Source organism: Phaenicophaeus curvirostris, chromosome 3 (genome assembly GCF_032191515.1).
Source record: "Phaenicophaeus curvirostris isolate KB17595 chromosome 3, BPBGC_Pcur_1.0, whole genome shotgun sequence".
In the NCBI taxonomy this organism is placed as follows: domain Eukaryota; kingdom Metazoa; phylum Chordata; class Aves; order Cuculiformes; family Cuculidae; genus Phaenicophaeus; species Phaenicophaeus curvirostris.
Genome location: NC_091394.1, coordinates 55,519,915 through 55,536,091, shown reverse-complemented (window position 1 = coordinate 55,536,091; position 16,177 = coordinate 55,519,915). Strand labels below are relative to the sequence as shown.

At 38.3% G+C, this 16,177-nt stretch overlaps 1 protein-coding gene across 1 annotated transcript in view; it reads left to right on the top strand.

Annotated features, from left to right (window-relative positions):
- The first annotated feature begins 401 nt into the window (after window positions 1-401).
- Window positions 402-16,177, top strand: part of PRKDC (protein kinase, DNA-activated, catalytic subunit) — an 86,234-nt gene continuing 70,458 nt past the window's right edge. The window contains exons 1-21 of the mRNA XM_069854076.1: window positions 402-553; window positions 1,095-1,171; window positions 1,408-1,500; window positions 2,295-2,369; window positions 3,352-3,460; window positions 4,338-4,450; window positions 5,118-5,217; window positions 5,747-5,802; window positions 5,894-5,924; window positions 6,672-6,829; window positions 7,050-7,196; window positions 8,997-9,161; window positions 9,981-10,149; window positions 11,207-11,256; window positions 11,853-11,978; window positions 12,258-12,407; window positions 12,860-12,975; window positions 13,671-13,830; window positions 14,753-14,839; window positions 15,274-15,393; window positions 15,759-15,918. Of these exons, the coding sequence (XP_069710177.1) occupies window positions 409-553; window positions 1,095-1,171; window positions 1,408-1,500; window positions 2,295-2,369; window positions 3,352-3,460; window positions 4,338-4,450; window positions 5,118-5,217; window positions 5,747-5,802; window positions 5,894-5,924; window positions 6,672-6,829; window positions 7,050-7,196; window positions 8,997-9,161; window positions 9,981-10,149; window positions 11,207-11,256; window positions 11,853-11,978; window positions 12,258-12,407; window positions 12,860-12,975; window positions 13,671-13,830; window positions 14,753-14,839; window positions 15,274-15,393; window positions 15,759-15,918 (2,407 nt within the window). The 5' untranslated portion in view covers window positions 402-408. The remainder of the gene's footprint in view (window positions 554-1,094; window positions 1,172-1,407; window positions 1,501-2,294; window positions 2,370-3,351; window positions 3,461-4,337; window positions 4,451-5,117; window positions 5,218-5,746; window positions 5,803-5,893; window positions 5,925-6,671; window positions 6,830-7,049; window positions 7,197-8,996; window positions 9,162-9,980; window positions 10,150-11,206; window positions 11,257-11,852; window positions 11,979-12,257; window positions 12,408-12,859; window positions 12,976-13,670; window positions 13,831-14,752; window positions 14,840-15,273; window positions 15,394-15,758; window positions 15,919-16,177) is intronic.

Here is a 16,177-nt window from a genome sequence, read left to right as displayed (position 1 = left end):
GCTGCCTCCGGCAACGGCACACCGCCACCCCCCTCAGCCCAGAGTGGAACCGCCCGCACCTGACCGAATTTCGCGGCAAAACTAGGCACGGGGCGGGGAGAGGCTGGAGCAGCCCATTCTCCGTCGAGGGGGGGAGGAGGCGGCTGTTGTAGCCTCGCTGTATGCTCGTGTGCTGAGCCGATCCTCCGGCGAGAGACGTAAAGACCTTGTGAAAACCCGCTGCCCTGTCACTGCACCCTAGACGATCTCGTCTGTCCCTTCTGGTCGGGACCCTCGGGCTCGGGCGTCCCCCTCCTCGGCGTGCGCCGCTCCAGACGCTACCGCGCGTGTGTGTTTTCCCTTCCGACTGCCGGGCTGTGTTGGCTCGGGCCGGGCGGGCTGTCCGCGCCCCCTCGGGCTCGGGGCGGCATGGCGGGCGTGCAGGACTCCCTGCTGCAGCTGCACCGCTGCCTGCAGCCCCGCGACGCCGCCGCCGCCGCCCTGCATGGCTACAGTCTGGTCCGCAGCCTGGGCGAGACCTGCCTCACCAGCCCCGCGGGCGGCGCCGCGCAGGGTGCGCCAAAGGATCGGCCGGGCAGGGGGCTGGGGCTAAGCCTTGGGGTCAGTTAGGGCTAGGGCAGGAGTTCTGGTTCCACGGGGGCTCTGATGGAGTCCTGGGACGGCCCTTGCCTCCCTGGTGACTTTAAAGCAGCTGCTGCTCGGCCTGGGGAGGGCTCGTTAGCGTTAGGGGCGCACCCTCCCCAATACCTGGTCCTGTGGGGCGGTTTTGTCCTCCCTCCTGCTGCAGGCATAGTAGCGAGGGTCGGCGTCGGGAGAGGGACGGTCAGACCTAAATAACCCTTCCCTTTCTTAAAAACGCCTTGGTGTGTCCCTCTTGCTGCTGGCCTGGCCCTGGGCTGGCTGTCCTTCTGCCCCGCATGGCAGTGAAGGATCAAAGCCCGTGGGGAGGCCAGAAACAGGCAGGTTAGGTTGTGGATTTCCTGGTGACAGGCACCAATCCTTCCCAAGGAGGTACAAAGGTGACGGGCTGAGCAGTCCGTGCCAGTTCTAGAAAGGAGACCGAGTGCCTGATGGTTGATTTTGCTTCCCCGCAGCGCTGCACCTGTCCCTGGTGTTCTCCCAAGAGCAGGGCTTGCTCCTGTTTATCCACAGATCCCTCGGCATTGAGGAGGTAAGTTGGTAAATATCAGTCTTTACGCCTTCCCTGGAAGTGTTTAAGGGACAGGTGGGTGAGGTGCTGAGGGGCAGGGTTTAGTATTTAATAGGAATGGTTGGACTCAATGATCTGGTGGGTCTTTTCCAACCTGGTGATTCTGTGTTTCTATGATACATGTTGAGGAGGTGCTATGTGACCAGCATGTGAAATTACGTTAAAACTAAATGGTTTTTTTTCTTTGAATGTTTCAGTTTCGAGATTGCAGGGAAGAAGCACTCAAGTTTCTCTGTGTTTTTATGGAAAAAGTGGGTGACAAAATTCATCCTTATGCCTGTAACATTAAGGTGGGTAAAGGAACAGTATTTCTAGCTGTCTTCACCACGTGGTGGGTCTCATATCGTAACAGATTCATAACTGCCCTACACGCCTTCCCGTCTGCCGTATACATCTCTTGTGTTCTTGTTAGGGCTGGAATGACTTGATTGATGTAAAGCATAATTAATACAAGTGCGGAATCGTTTCTTCAACTATAGGCTTAATATTAATAACTTTTCTTTTTAGAACACAGTATTGGTTATGAAATTAAGTTATAACAAAAATAATGGTTATAACTTTAAATTTATGCATACTAAACTCATTGTTTAAGTGTAGTATTCTAAATATTTCTGTAAGGATTAATATTAAATACTCAATTTTTTTACCCTGCAAAGTTGTTACTTTTGCAATGAATAAAGAAACTAGTGGAAACTGGAAAACCTGAAAATTAGTTTCCTTGGGTCTAGATTGATGAATACTGTTGAGTTGCATAGAAATGTTTGACTGTACCACTGCACTTTCTGATCTCAAATTATGTCTTATGAGGAACAGTAATACTGGGGCACAAAGTTTGCTCTGTGTGCCTTTCATTCCAGCAACTGTCTTTGCTTGTGGTGGAATTTGTTATTATGTCAGACAGTGCTGCAGTTTTGTTAGTGAAGCTACTTTCAGGACTGAATATTTTTATTGGTTTAGTCTTTTTTTTTAAAAAAATTAAGTTATTAGGCACGGGTGCTTTAAAGAGGTAGGTAAATGCATTGTTACCTTTGAATTTCCTTTTCTGCTTGTAAGTATTATAATCTCCATTTTCTTTTATATCTAGCAAACTTGCATCAGTGTTTATACAAAAGAGAGAGCAGCAAAATGTAAAATCCCAGCTCTGGAACTTTTGATTAAGGTAAAATGTGTTTTATGAATCTCTTTTTTCTAGAAAAAGTAGAAAATTTGTTATGTTACTTTAATTGTGCTATATCATGCAGAAAATTCGTAGTCTGTGGCAACAAGGGAATAGTGATAGTGTAATATTTAGGTGTTAGTATGAGATATGTCTTAACAGCAGATTGTCTTCAGTATTCTGCCATTAGGTTGTTTAGATGTCAGTATGTCATTCCTTCATCTGCTAGAGCTTTGGGGACAGTTGCAGATCTTCTCCTAGTTTATTTTGTATTTTTAAGAAGACATTTTACAGTTCAATTATATTCTTGCTTAAAAAATACCATGTATTAATATATAACATTATCCTACACACAGTATGTGAAAGGTGTGGAGGAGGAGAAGGGCTTTTTTTCCCAAAGTTTTATTACTGTGCAAGACGGTAATTTTGTAGTGTAGCTCCTTGGAATGCATTAGGCTCTTGTTTTGCAAATGCCTTTGCACCTACTTGATTTTGTTTATGTGAAACAAAACTCCTTTCCGAGTTATATGAATCAATTCTGTGAATTGGATTTGCTTTATAACAGCAGGGAGAGGTATACAATATGATAAAGACTACTGCAGACTTACTAAGCCTGTGTTCTTGTCGAGTTTATATATATATAGATGTATATATAAAATATAGATAATATATGTAAGCACATAAACTATATACATATATACTGTGTAGGGTTTTCGTGCAGATGACGCATGTGTAATATATACAATATAAATAAAAATTATAAATTTAATATTTATACATATATAGGAAGGTAGTTTGTTGGTAAAGTAGATTTCATGCCAGTACTCTTTTGTAGTCCTGTCACCTTAAATGTCTTTCATTGAATGGCATCCTTAAGCTTAAGAAGTTATGCATATGAACTATGTTTTTATTTAAATCAAGTAGGATTGTGGTAGTTACATGAATGGTTTCCCTAAATTTTCTTTTTTTTTTAACTCTGTTTTAGTTGCTCCAAAGTTTACGACGTTCCTATCTGATGGAAGAAATGAAAGTTGGGGAGATATTTAATAAATTTTATGGAGAACTTGCCACAAAAAGTAGAATTCCCGATACAGGTAGGCTTTAGTTTTTCTGTCAATGTTCTTTGTTTTGTTTACGTTCAGTTTCTTTTTGATTGAATCCCATAGAAGTATATAATGGTTATTCCCATGGCAAGTGTGTTTATAAATGGCAGCTGTCATATTTTAGAGCCAGTAAAATTTTTTCAAGTCTTCTGATCACAACAATGTACTTCACTGTTTCTTAGCAGGCCTGTGTATATGTATGAGCTAACACAGGAGAAATCATAGAATTGAATTTAGTAGTGGCAGTTCATACTGAATTTAAGCATAGGTCTGGTTTAAGATTCCCAACATAAGGGAGTATTTGTACGTCTAAGCCATTATTATTAGTCTCAAAATGCCTAAATCCTGAAAGTAACTCCAACTTCCTGTTGTTAACCGGATTCAGTGCTAACCTGGTGTAGCGAAACCTTTGAAGTTACTCTTAACAGCTTATTTATGACTATACACACACATCCCCTATAACTTTGAGCCTTAAGAGTGGTCCTGGACCCTCCAGTCGGTGCCCTTAACAGAAGCTGAAGCTGCCCGTCCCTGTTAAAATTCATGTAAACCTCAGCTTGGTTGCTAAAGCTCTTTGTGGCCAGTTTTGTCCTCAGTGCTGCAGTTTTACTGTTTAAAAGCCGTGTTTAAAAAGGGTAAATGCATTTAACTGATTAATGTGAGAGAAGGACGCATCTCGCATTGTAGTTTGTAAATAGATATGCATGTATATCGTAAAGAGCTGTCTTTCCCATCTGCTAATCACAGATCAAAATTAAACCCTCAGGGATGGTTTTCTCATGGTTGCAAATTACACAGGAATTACAGAAGAAATGTCGGAGTAATTATTTCAGTCATTAATATTTAATAATATTAAATTACTTTCTAGTACTGGAGAAGATTTATGAGCTTTTGGGAGTTTTGGGAGAGGTCCAGCCTAGTGACATGATTAACAACTCTGAAAAACTATACCGAGCTTATTTGGGAGAACTTAAAGCCCAGGTATGATTGGAATTTATTTTCAGACTCTTATATTGCTTTATTTTTTTTCCTTTGATGTGTGTACCACTGTAAGTTGAAATACTATTGTAACTAGTACAATTTGTAGGGATCTAACTGGAAAATCATAAATGCGTCCTTAAGAACCAGTGTTTAAAGTTTGTGTTCTCTGGTTCCAAGAGGCTTTCAGAATAATAATTCAAGGCTATCAGTGACAGCTAATTAACCGTGAGAAAAGATGGTGTGTGGTGTTCATTGCATTAGTGCCCAAGGAAAGTTGTATTGCCATGTGATGGTAGTTTCAGATTTGTTCTATACTAGCTGCAAAGTCCCTGCACTTGGTGTGAATATCACAGTCCTGCTGAACTTTACTTGCCTATATTCTGTGCTTTTAAGACATCAGTGTGTGCTATCTATGTTTTGCAATCGTTGATCTTGGTGGAACATATTTTGTGCTTTTCAAAGGATTTTTTACACTTCTGCACTTTAATTCCTTCGCAAACAAATGAAACTTGAGTAGGAGATGTTTCTGTGGACTTGTGTTCATGTAGGTGGCTGCTGACGTAACTGTATTAAGTTGGAATATGTTATTTTTCCTAAGCTTCTAGGAACTGGGAAGCCTTTGTTTTGGCTTAAGGGTAATATGTTTTTCAATTTCCACTGGTTTTAGATGACATCAGCTACAAGGGCACCCAAGCTACCTGTTGTAGCAGGATGTCTGAGGGGACTGGCCGCACTCATGTACAACTTTACTAAATCTGTGGATGAAGGTAGGTTCTTTTTCTATGTGAAAGACAGTTGTACAGTTTGGTATATTTTAATCATTGTACCACCAGCAAGCAGTACCATTTCTCACTGTGAATTTGGAAGGAAAATTTTGCCACTGGTGAATGGTTTATGCAGAAGCCAGGCCTATCCAGCTATGTGATCCCTGTAATCTGTCTCTGAAGTGGCCTCGTCTGTGTGTGTCCATATGTAAATGTTTGAAGTGCTATTTTCTAACCAGAGATTGGGCAGCTGTGTGCACTGTGCTGAAGCTGGAATGCAGTTTATACAGAGATTCGTTTCCCTTAGAAGAGACACGTATGGGTATGGAGAAAAATCAATGAATATAGATGTACAATTTTTTTTTCACATTTAAGAGTATTTCAGGGAAAAGCGTCTCTGCCTCTTAAAATGTGATCTGTAAGAGTTACCAATATTGCTTCTTCATACCAAGCTTTGGATAAAAACACCTTTGTCTTCACTCTACCTCTTGTGCATCAATAGTGAAATACTGATTACTGGATTGTTTCACAGATCCTCAGACTGCAAAGGAGATTTTTGATTTTGCAATGAAGGCAATCAACCCACAGGTAAATCTGCCATGTGTTAATTATTCCACATAAACTGATTAGTTCTGATGAAGAATAAATCACATATGACAAACCTTTTCTAATGTTACAGGTTGATCAGAAGCGATACGCGGTACATGTAGGTAAGATTGTAAATTATTTCAGTTTGTGCCGAGCTGTATACCGTACATGTAATGGAAAAGAGAAGACTGTAGATTGGGTCAAAGGAAAGTAATTGAAAGAGAAGGGGAATTTCACTTGAAGAAGGAGAAGGAAATTTGGAACAAATTAAGTTCATGAAAAGAGAGGGAAATTGGCCTTTGAAATGTGAGGGGCTTTTGCAGGAGTTGTGAAAATGCAAGGTTTGGGCAATAGGCCCATGGCAACTGTGAAGGGTAAAACCCTCTTTAAAGATAACCTGCCAAAAAAAGAAACATTTCTATAGGGATCTTTAAATTTCATTTATGTTTACACTTGGGATTGTGAAATTACTTATATTCTGAACTCTTTGTCTGCATCACAGTTCGGTGGAAGCGGGCACTTGGGTGTATGTCCTGACCACAGAAACTGAACTGTGCAATTGAGTATTATTATTTGTAACCAGTAGAGTGCCTTTCTTTTTTACTGTTACTATAAATTACTTCAGAACAAAGCTGTAGTTTCCATAATGGTCTACATTAAAAAAGAGGATTGGTGTGTACGTGTGTTTTTAAGCTTAAGTTCTTAATGTTTGGATACTGATACCGTAATGACTAGAGAAATACATATTACCTTCCAGTCACGATAAGTATACCTACCTAGAATCCTAGTGTGTGCCTTCATAGTCTAGTCTGGTTTTGGAAAGTGGAATGTAAGTCTAGGTTTTAATGAGAATTGTTTTTAAATTGCAGCTGGCTTACAGTTGTTCAGCTGGCATGCTGCTCAGTTCGGTACCTTACTCCTGGACAACTATGCCTCCGTCTTTGAAGCAATGTGTAAATGGTGTAGCCACACACATCAGGACCTGAAGAAAGCCAGTCATTCTGCACTAGATTCATTCCTCAAGCAGGTATTGTAACTTTACTGGGATCGCTGAGACTTGGGCAAACTCAAATTTCTTGAAATGGTGGGAATATTTGGTGCTTCAATGTTCAGTGAATCTGTTTAATGATTATTTTGTTTCAAGTGCTTTGTATTGCGAGCTAGGTATCTTTTGAGACTTCCTGTAATTGTTTGGTGCCTGTTTTCATGTTTCTGGAAATGCCGACTCTTTTGCATCTGCTCTACAGGTTTCTTTAATGGTAGCAAAGGATGTGGAGCTACACAAGACTACTTTGCAGTTCTTCATGGAGCAGTTCTATGGAATCATCAGGAGAATGGATTCAAGCAACAGAGAATTGTCCATTGCCATTCATGGATATGGGCTTTTTGCAGCAGTACGTGCAGGAAGCTTTCTCTGATAAGGCAGTAGTACTGAATGGATTTAAAGCTAGGATTCGTATACAATTCGTTTAAAAATTTTAAAAAGCTTGTATAAATGCTTCTGTTTCTTGATTGTTGAACATAATGTAAGCTGCACCGTAGAGTACATTGTGGTTGAAAATTATTAGAACACTTACTGAATTTAGTGGGAATGTTTGCAGCTTTGAGGGTTGTAGTTACTTCTCCTTGTGCACTAGTTCTGAAGTGGAAAAATAGTGGTTTCATATACTACTGTCCCAAAACTTAATGATGTGCTTCATCACTTAGGTACAGACAATTGCTTGTTAGCTCTGTCTGTATTCAGATGGCAGAATCCAGGCCAGCTTTCCTCTGGAAACAGTTCAGATCCATTTACTACAGAGCAGGAATCTCAGTCAGAATAGCCAAAATGTATTGCTGACTGCAGGATGTTAGGAGGTAATCTGTGAAACAGCTGCAAATTGAAAAGAAAATAAATGAAGCCATGCATATATATCCATGTGGAGGGCAGGTATGTTTATCAGGAAGTACTGTTAAGAACCAACTTCAAGGTTTTGTTGTCAGTCAGTTAAAATAGGAATGTAAAAATGAAGTTTCTATGAAGAAAGGATTGTATAGATGTGCTTGTTGATGGTACCCCAGTTTTTATGTAACGGCTCTAAACATTACTTTTTCTTCTCTCAAAGCAAAGATTAGGTGAAATAATCTCAAAGATTATTTAGAGAAGGTTATGAAATGTGATAGAGTAGCCAATTACCTGAATTCTTTCCATTTTACTACCTTTTGAACAGAGTAAATTTGTTTTCTAGAATTTTCAAAGTGCTTTATTGAAATCTAGTCTCCCTCTTCTGCAATGTGAGCTAGAAACGGATTAAGTTAGAGATATTGTTTCCAGAAAAAAAAGAAGTATTTCAAATACCTGAATTGAAAGAACCTTATTAAAAGTTTCTGTTACAGAACACAAGAAGTTAATTAAAATTGCATAATGTAAATACAGACATAGGATAATACTGCCAATTTTAACAGGTAAAAGGGATCTTAATGCTCCAATTCCTATATATCTTTGATGTGTTAAGTCACACTAATAGTTGTTATCCTGTTTAGGCTAAATCTTGGCCCAGTGTCAGATATTAGAGAAGAAAGTAAGATTCTTGCTGCTACTGCAGCCTTAGCCTGAACACAAGTTCAGCAATTGATTCAGGTGCAAGGCAGAACTATGTAAGCATTATTACATTCCTTCTAGCACTGTTTCAGATACCTTCGACTTGTGCCCTAGTTCAAGTTGTGCCTTTATCCTCTGTTTGTACAGATCTCAACACATTATGGGTTCAGAATTTGGGCAGCTGGGTTAAATGTTAGTAGCCTGTGGATGATAATTGATTAAGCCACATTAAGGGAAGCCACTTAATTCTTCAGTGCAGCTAGGTCAAAATATAAGTGAATATTAGCATCCGTAATGTACTTTTAAGATATTTAAAGCCAAATAGCATGTAGGCCAAATTTGAAACGATGTCACTGGAAGTTCAAGTACTCTTATAGTAAATTAGACAGCATCAGTGAACTATTTTTAGTTCATTACGCACTATGTTTCTCATTCATGTAGCAAGTGGAATACTTTAAAGTTAGGTTATTCAGCTGTATTGAGTGCCTGGAAAAATTTAAAAGATTGTTCTTATTATGATTTAGTGAAGACTTGTCTGGGTTGTAGCACGACAGCATGCATTTGCTTGCCTGTATGAAGTCACTAAATCGGTGTTATATTTTCTCTCTGTAAGCCCTGTAAAGCTATATGTTCTAAGGATGTTGACAACATGTATGTTGAGCTCCTTCAACGTTGTAAGCAAATGTTCCTTACTGAAGCAGAAACAATAGATGACCATCTGTATCACTTACCGAGTTTCCTCCAGTCCATTGCAAGTGTGATATTCCATATAGATACAGTAAGTGGAGTATTTAAAGTACCACTCGATTTCTTTTATGTGCAGCTTATAGATGTGAGAGGAGGTAATAGCTGTGAACTTAGACACAATAGAAGGTGTTTCATTACCTAAAATGCAATGATATTGAGCTCCTAGGGAATGGGAAGAATATCAGAATACTTTATTAGATTTTATGTGAGTAAAGAAAATGTACAAAATATACTAAAAATGTTACAGTGCATTGTAATCAAAACCATGATAGCCAAATGTGGATAGGTTTTTATATATTTGAGGCAAAGCTGTTTATTTGGACCTAGCCTTACCCTTCTTTTTATGTCATTTGTACTACTCTGTTGATGTGGTGTTTTTCATACTGATATGTAGCATGTTCTCTGAGGCTGATACTTTGATTTTTCTTTGATGTTATGCTGTCTGTGTTCCAATGAGGGCTTTCTGGATCCCAGCTGGAGCTGGGAAGTTAAATTGGGGTAGAGGCTTGCACTTACATTCTGTTTTCAAATTATTACGGATGAACAGATTATACTATAGTCTTATTACTGTTTATTAGAAAAGTACTGATTTAGTTAAGCCTAAGACTGGTTCCACTGAAGCACAAATAAATTTAGGAGCTACTTTTCATACCGTGTTTCAGGAAACTTTCTTAGTCTGTTTTGTTTGGATTTTCTGTATCTACAATGAATTCACTTGCCAAGTCTTTTATTGTTCTCAGAACAGGTTGTGACTCTTAAACTGTCTTGCTGAAATCATTTAATTCTTCACATTGATACTGAGTTATAACCATTGTCTTCATGTGAGGTATTTCGGTTTTATTTCTTCTAGATTCCTGAAGTGTACACTCCAGTTCTTGAACATCTAGTTGTGCTGCAGATCAATAGTTTTCCACAATACAGTGAAAAAATGCAGTTAGTCTGTTGCAGATCTATAATAAAGGTATTTCTAGCTCTCTCAGGAAAAGGTCCAGTTCTCTGGAGTTTTATCAGCACTGTGGGTGAGTCTATGATACTATCTTTGCTGTATTTTGAGATGGGTGGTTTTCTGGTTGGGTTTTTCATTGTTCTTTGTTTTTCTTTTTTCTAAATTGATAAACCCTTTCTGAGAGAGATGCCCAATAGCCATCTGTGGTCAAAAATGAAGCTTTTCCCATCCTCAAATAATGGAGGCTTAGGGTTCTCATGTTATTTTTCAATTTCCATTGTGAAATCACTTAGGGAATACATTTAACAACTGCTTTGGATAGCAGAGTGGCTATTAAGGGCAAGAGAATACGTTTTTGTGATACTGTGAAGGATTTCAAGGGGAAAGGAACTTCACAGAAAAATACACAAAGATCTGTTCAATATTCTTGCAGTTGCACCTACAAAATGTCACGGAAAATAAGGTGAGTGTCATCTCTGTCAGAAATGCCATCTGTTTATGCTCTGGAAACTGTACACAGTAAAAATGAAAATTCCAAATATTCGGTTAGTCAGACACAGTCCTGCAAATGTAATAATGGATGTGTCGGCATTGGTAGCTGACAATTCAGTAGTCTCTAGAATGCTAACGTTTAATTTAAAATAATTTTTAGAAATGATTTTAAATTTTTTTTCAGTTATTTACAGTGGCTTTTCTCTATTGTTGTGGAATTTTTCTTGTTTTCCATATTCTTGGTTTGGGATGTGATGTGCATCCAAAGCACTGTGCTGGAATGGGGATCCTAAGCTCGTGTTTTACTGTAAGAGTCATTGGGAGTCATTGCCCTTTTCAGTATGGGCACTATGGACAATACCGTGGTCATCACTGCATTCACATGCAGGAAAAAGTCAAAGCAGTATTGAGAAAAAATAGCAAGAGGCAAATTCAAAATCGGTTCCCTGTGAAAATTCTAGAGTTACACTTCTGGTTTTGCCTAGAATTGTCTTAAAGAAAAAGTCTGTATTCTTTTGCCTCTTCCTTGTCATGACAGAATATAGAAAGTAGAAGACTGGTTTAATTAATTGCTAACATAATGAGTAATATGTATGCTTTTGAAGTCTGCTCAGACATTTTTGTTGTTGTTGTTTCAGTGCATCAGGGATTAATCAGAATCTTCTCCAAGCCAATCACATTTTCAAAGGTAAGATTGCTGTTTAAACCTATTTATTTCATCTAGATTCCTAGAGTATACATTACAGTTCTTGAAGGTGTAGCCCAGTAAACAGGAGAAGGCCCAAAGAAGCAAAAAGAGTGCTGGCAATTTTGGATTGTGTCCCAGTTGTAAGTAGCCTCTGATCCCTACATCTGCTCAGTAAAGCATGGATGCGCCTCTTTACTGAATGGAAAAAAACAACAGGAAATGAGGTTTAATTCTCTGCAGTTCGTTTGCTCAGGTTGTTTGTTACAATGTAAGTTGTAACGAAGGTCACACAGCTTTCTTTCAGGTTAACAAATTCTGGACACTTAATTTAAAAGTTTTACTGAATATTTGCATTAAGGCCTTTAAATTCTGTGAAGCAGGAGACTATAGAGTTTCTCAAATAACTGACCATCAGAAGGAGAAGAGCTTTAGAGATTTTTGAAGGGAGTTGATTGTTTTTTGCTCTCCTCAGGCTGATTAAGTGCAAAAAGTAGGTGGTTTATGTTTCTACCTACAGGGGTAACTTTACATCATGTTTTGGCTTGAGTTAGGTAGTTACATATACAGTGTTTCTGAAAAATATTGTGTCCTTTCAGGATTTTTTTGGAAAAGAAACTTCTGAATCTGAAGCTGAAGAGGTTGGGACAAGGAGATGGAAGATACCAACTTATAAGGACTATCTGTATCTCTTTAGAAGTCTACTGAACTGCGACAAAATGAAGGTAAAAGCATAGTTAATATGGAAACGCAAAAGGAAAAGTAATCCTGAATCTTATCACTGCTTTTCTAACACTAGAATTTTTTCAGATGTCATGCTGTAGAAAAACTGTTTTCTGGTTTTAGTTGGATTTTGTGGCTGATAAATGAATGAAACGGGTGAATTTAGGCTTCCATAGCTGAGAAATGTATAAAGATGAATTATGGTTTGAAATCTTGGTTTATAAATTCAAGAAATAATTCTCGTAGTGTTTTGAAATGTGTACTTTTTTCCTCCTACAAAGGAGTGTGGTTTTGAAGATGAAAACTTCCTTGCTGCAGATTCACCACTGCAGTCCCTGAATCGCTTGCTGTATGATGAACTTATAAAATCTCTTTTGAAGATTATTGAGAAGTTGGACTTGACTATTCAGAAACTGGATGTTAATGAACAGGTGAGACCTGATAACTTGTCCATTAATTTCTGTTGTTGTAGGGGAACCAAAATAACATTCTCTATTTTGTTGTCATTGTGCTTATAAACCTCCTCATAGTGTCCTTGAAGTGTAATGGAAATACAGTCAAAATTTTCTACTTTGTATTTCTGGATATTGCATTATAGTGTTAGGAGGCAGAAAAATTGGAATCAGCGGAAGTTCACAGAATCTGATGCCTACTGTGGCATCTACTGGTTTTTATTTTTGTACTCACTTTTTCCTTATGAGCAAGCATCCTATGTTATTTTTTTGAATTATTGATATGCCAATTATTTGTCATTTGTCTGCATCATACTAGCAAGTAGCGGCTAGACTAAGAGGAAGAGGCAGTCTGTTTTTCTGGAAAAAAGGTGTAAATGCTTTCTGTTTTGTCACAGATTCAGTGTTCTTGCCTCGATATTTATTTTCAGGATGAGAATGGAACTGACAGTGCTTTGGTTGGGCCTACTTCTGACCCTGCTTCCAACCTTCAGCCAATGAAGCCAACAGACTTTATTGCCTTTATAAATCTAGTGGAATTCTGCAGGTATTAGTATGTTTTTATATAGTTTGGAAGTTACAAAGTGATTGGAAGAAATTTTAAAGTTAGATTTATATAAGGTGCCTGTTTCTGACTTACGATGATTTGCTGTATTTCAAAGTGCACAAGGTAATTAGCAGAGAGACAGTAAATGTTCTTCAGATATCTAGGTCATAGGTAAAAATATTCTAGCTCATCAGCTCTTTTTTTTTTTTAAGTGTATGGGAGAAGCCATTCACTTTCATTATCTGGATGCAATTGTCTTTCAGTATATATTGTTACTTTTAGTATTATGCTGACCCTATGTACTGAATACTTCAGAGACCAGAAATATGGTCTTCATAGTGTGAGGCATTAAGTGAAAAGCACAGCATTCTTTGCCTGTGGAAGTCCAGTTGATTTCTGCTAGGGATACTGCAGTCTTAGTAATGAAATGTGATATGTGAGTACGTGTGTATAAATTCAATAAAGAGATATAATGAGGAAGAAATGACTTTACACTGTAAAGCAAAATAAAAATCTTCCTATGCTTGCTGCAGAAGGGAGCATGTAATTATCCCTTATTGTTGGAGCTGCTCTGTTATAGCAATACTTGTCCTTCTTGCACTGACTTGAAAGTTTTTGAAAAAAATAAAACAGATACTTTATTCAGTTTCTTTCCCAACCTACCTCCCTGTATGTCTTCTGTGCATCTGTTTTAGAGAGCTACTTCCAGAGAAGCATGTTGAATACTTTAACCCATGGGTATATTCCTTTGGTTATGAGCTTATTATACATTCAACGAGACTTCCTCTTATCAGCGGATTCTACAAGCTGCTCTCTGTTACAATGAAAATTGCCAAGAAAATAAAATACTTTGAGGTGAGATCTCTTTTCCAAGTGGATGGGTAATGTCTGTTAATGATGGTGCAGTTGTTCATGTATGGTCTTTTTATGCAGTATGGGAAATAGTTCATTGAAACTGTTACCCAGGTTTTTCAAATGTTGATAGCATCCTGTGCCTCTGCAGTTACAAGCACATAGAAAGTAAAAATTCAAACTAGAAACCCAGTTTCTGAAGAGGCACTAGTCATGTGTAATGCTCTTTCCAAAACCCTGAGCTGGATGAACAGCGGCGTGGGAAATACTCTTGCAGTGCAGGTGGTACAGAAGATAGCTTGGATATCAGAAAGTCTATCTAGAACAACAGAGACATGAATAGGTTAAATACTCGACTTCTGGGGCGTGCTTGTATTCCACTCAGTGATTTCCCCAAGAAATACGATGCTCTGTTGGTGGGTGCACCATTTGTGATGTGGAAGCTTTTGTGAAGTGAGGTATTTTCATCCCATTGTGTGTGTAGCCCACCACAGAACCCAGAAATGGCCCATCCACAGCTGGTAATGGCACTAAGTGAAGCAGATTTGGGAACTCATTGGTGTAGATGCTTGTACTGTAGATGCTGTCAGGAATTACTCCTTTCTTGTTCCACCGGCGTTCTTGCTACATGGACATCACTATCAGGGATTTCTTTTCTTTTATGCTTTGGTTGATGGGTAGACAAGGAGAAAATTTAAGTAATTGAAAAGTTATTTTAAAGTCCTCCGTATCTTACTTATTTCGGTAATACTAAATGTATTAAAAAAAGTAATTTGAGACAACAAACATGCGTTTCAAGTTTTCACTGATGCCAGTTTCACATTAGATGGTGATGTATGTATTCCGAGTTGAACTTGTGCTTCATATTTTTACTGCATACTGTGATTTTTTTTAATACTATGCACTTGTGGTTACTGTTTGGTAGGGTGTCAGTCCAAGGAGTCTCAGCAAATGTCCTGAAGACCCAGAAAAGAGGTCTTGCTTTGCACTGTTTGCAAAGTTTGGAAAAGAGGTAAGTGATTTTGTAGGCAACTCAATCAGAACTATCTTCTGAGAAATCTTACAGATGCAATGGAAGTATTCCAGCTCTTCATATTATGCAACATAGTGGGGATTTAAGGTCTTTTTCTGTCTTTTTCTGTCTTTTTCTGTCTTTTTCTGTCTTTTTCTGTCTTTTTCTGTCTTTTTCTGTCTTTTTCTGTCTTTTTCTGTCTTTTTCTGTCTTTTTCTGTCTTTTTCTGTCTTTTTCATGCCCAAAGGGATGTATTGGTCACCTATTCATGTATAATATAACTGTATAATTGTGCATTAGGTTATTTCTGGTACCTGTTGGCAAGTGAATGAGATTCCAGTACAGGGTTTGAGTCATTTATTTTACGTGGATATTGATATAGCTAAATCAAGATCTTAGAAGGCTTGTTCTTGATCTCTTTATCTGAATTTCAGGTTGCAGCAAAAATGAAACAGTACAAGGATGAGTTGTTGGCATCCTGTCTGAGTTTTTTGCTTTCTTTACCCCATGACATCATCATGCTTGATATCAAAGCATATATTCCCGCACTGCAGGTGGGTCAAAGTGATACACACCTAACACTTCTTCTTTCTAAAACACATAAAAAAATCTCTGGGACGATGTTAGTATTCTGTTGAGCAGGTAAGTTAACTATTAAGCTTAGTATTTTCTTCAGTGGGATTAGAATACAAATGGATGCTTTTTGTATGAACAAGAGAACTGCTAGAATTTGCTTTTGCACTAAGCTGACTTTCTTAGTGCCTGTGCTGATCTTGAGTGAGATGTTAAGCAAACAAAAGTTATTAAAAAGGAAAATTTATTGTATGATCAATGCTTTAAAATATGGGGAAGGGGTTTACCTTTAAATAGTAGTACTTGATGAAAATGAAAGACTGATGGTTTTAAATTTGACCTGTAGAATGCGTTTAAGCTGGGCCTTAGCTGTATCCCAATGGCTGATCTGGCACTGGATGCTCTGGAAGACTGGTCAGCTCACATCCCAAGACATATAATGCAACCTTACTACAAGGATGTTCTACCTCTTCTTGATGGTTATTTGAAAAATTCTGCATCTACAGGTACATACAGACAAAAAATACCAGTTTTGAGGGAAACAAATTTTTTTTTTTTCATAGTTATGCCTAAAGATAGGAATGTGGCATACTTTTGTGTTTGTATTGTGCGCTTCCTGCGGTTGGAACAATATAACTTCTCTTACACTCCAAAATTTATCTTTTTCTTAAACGAGGATTTATTTGCCACTGCTGAACAGTCATTAACTGTACCCATTTTATATGCCACTTGTCTGTTAATTTATCCTTTGTATCCTTAAATCAG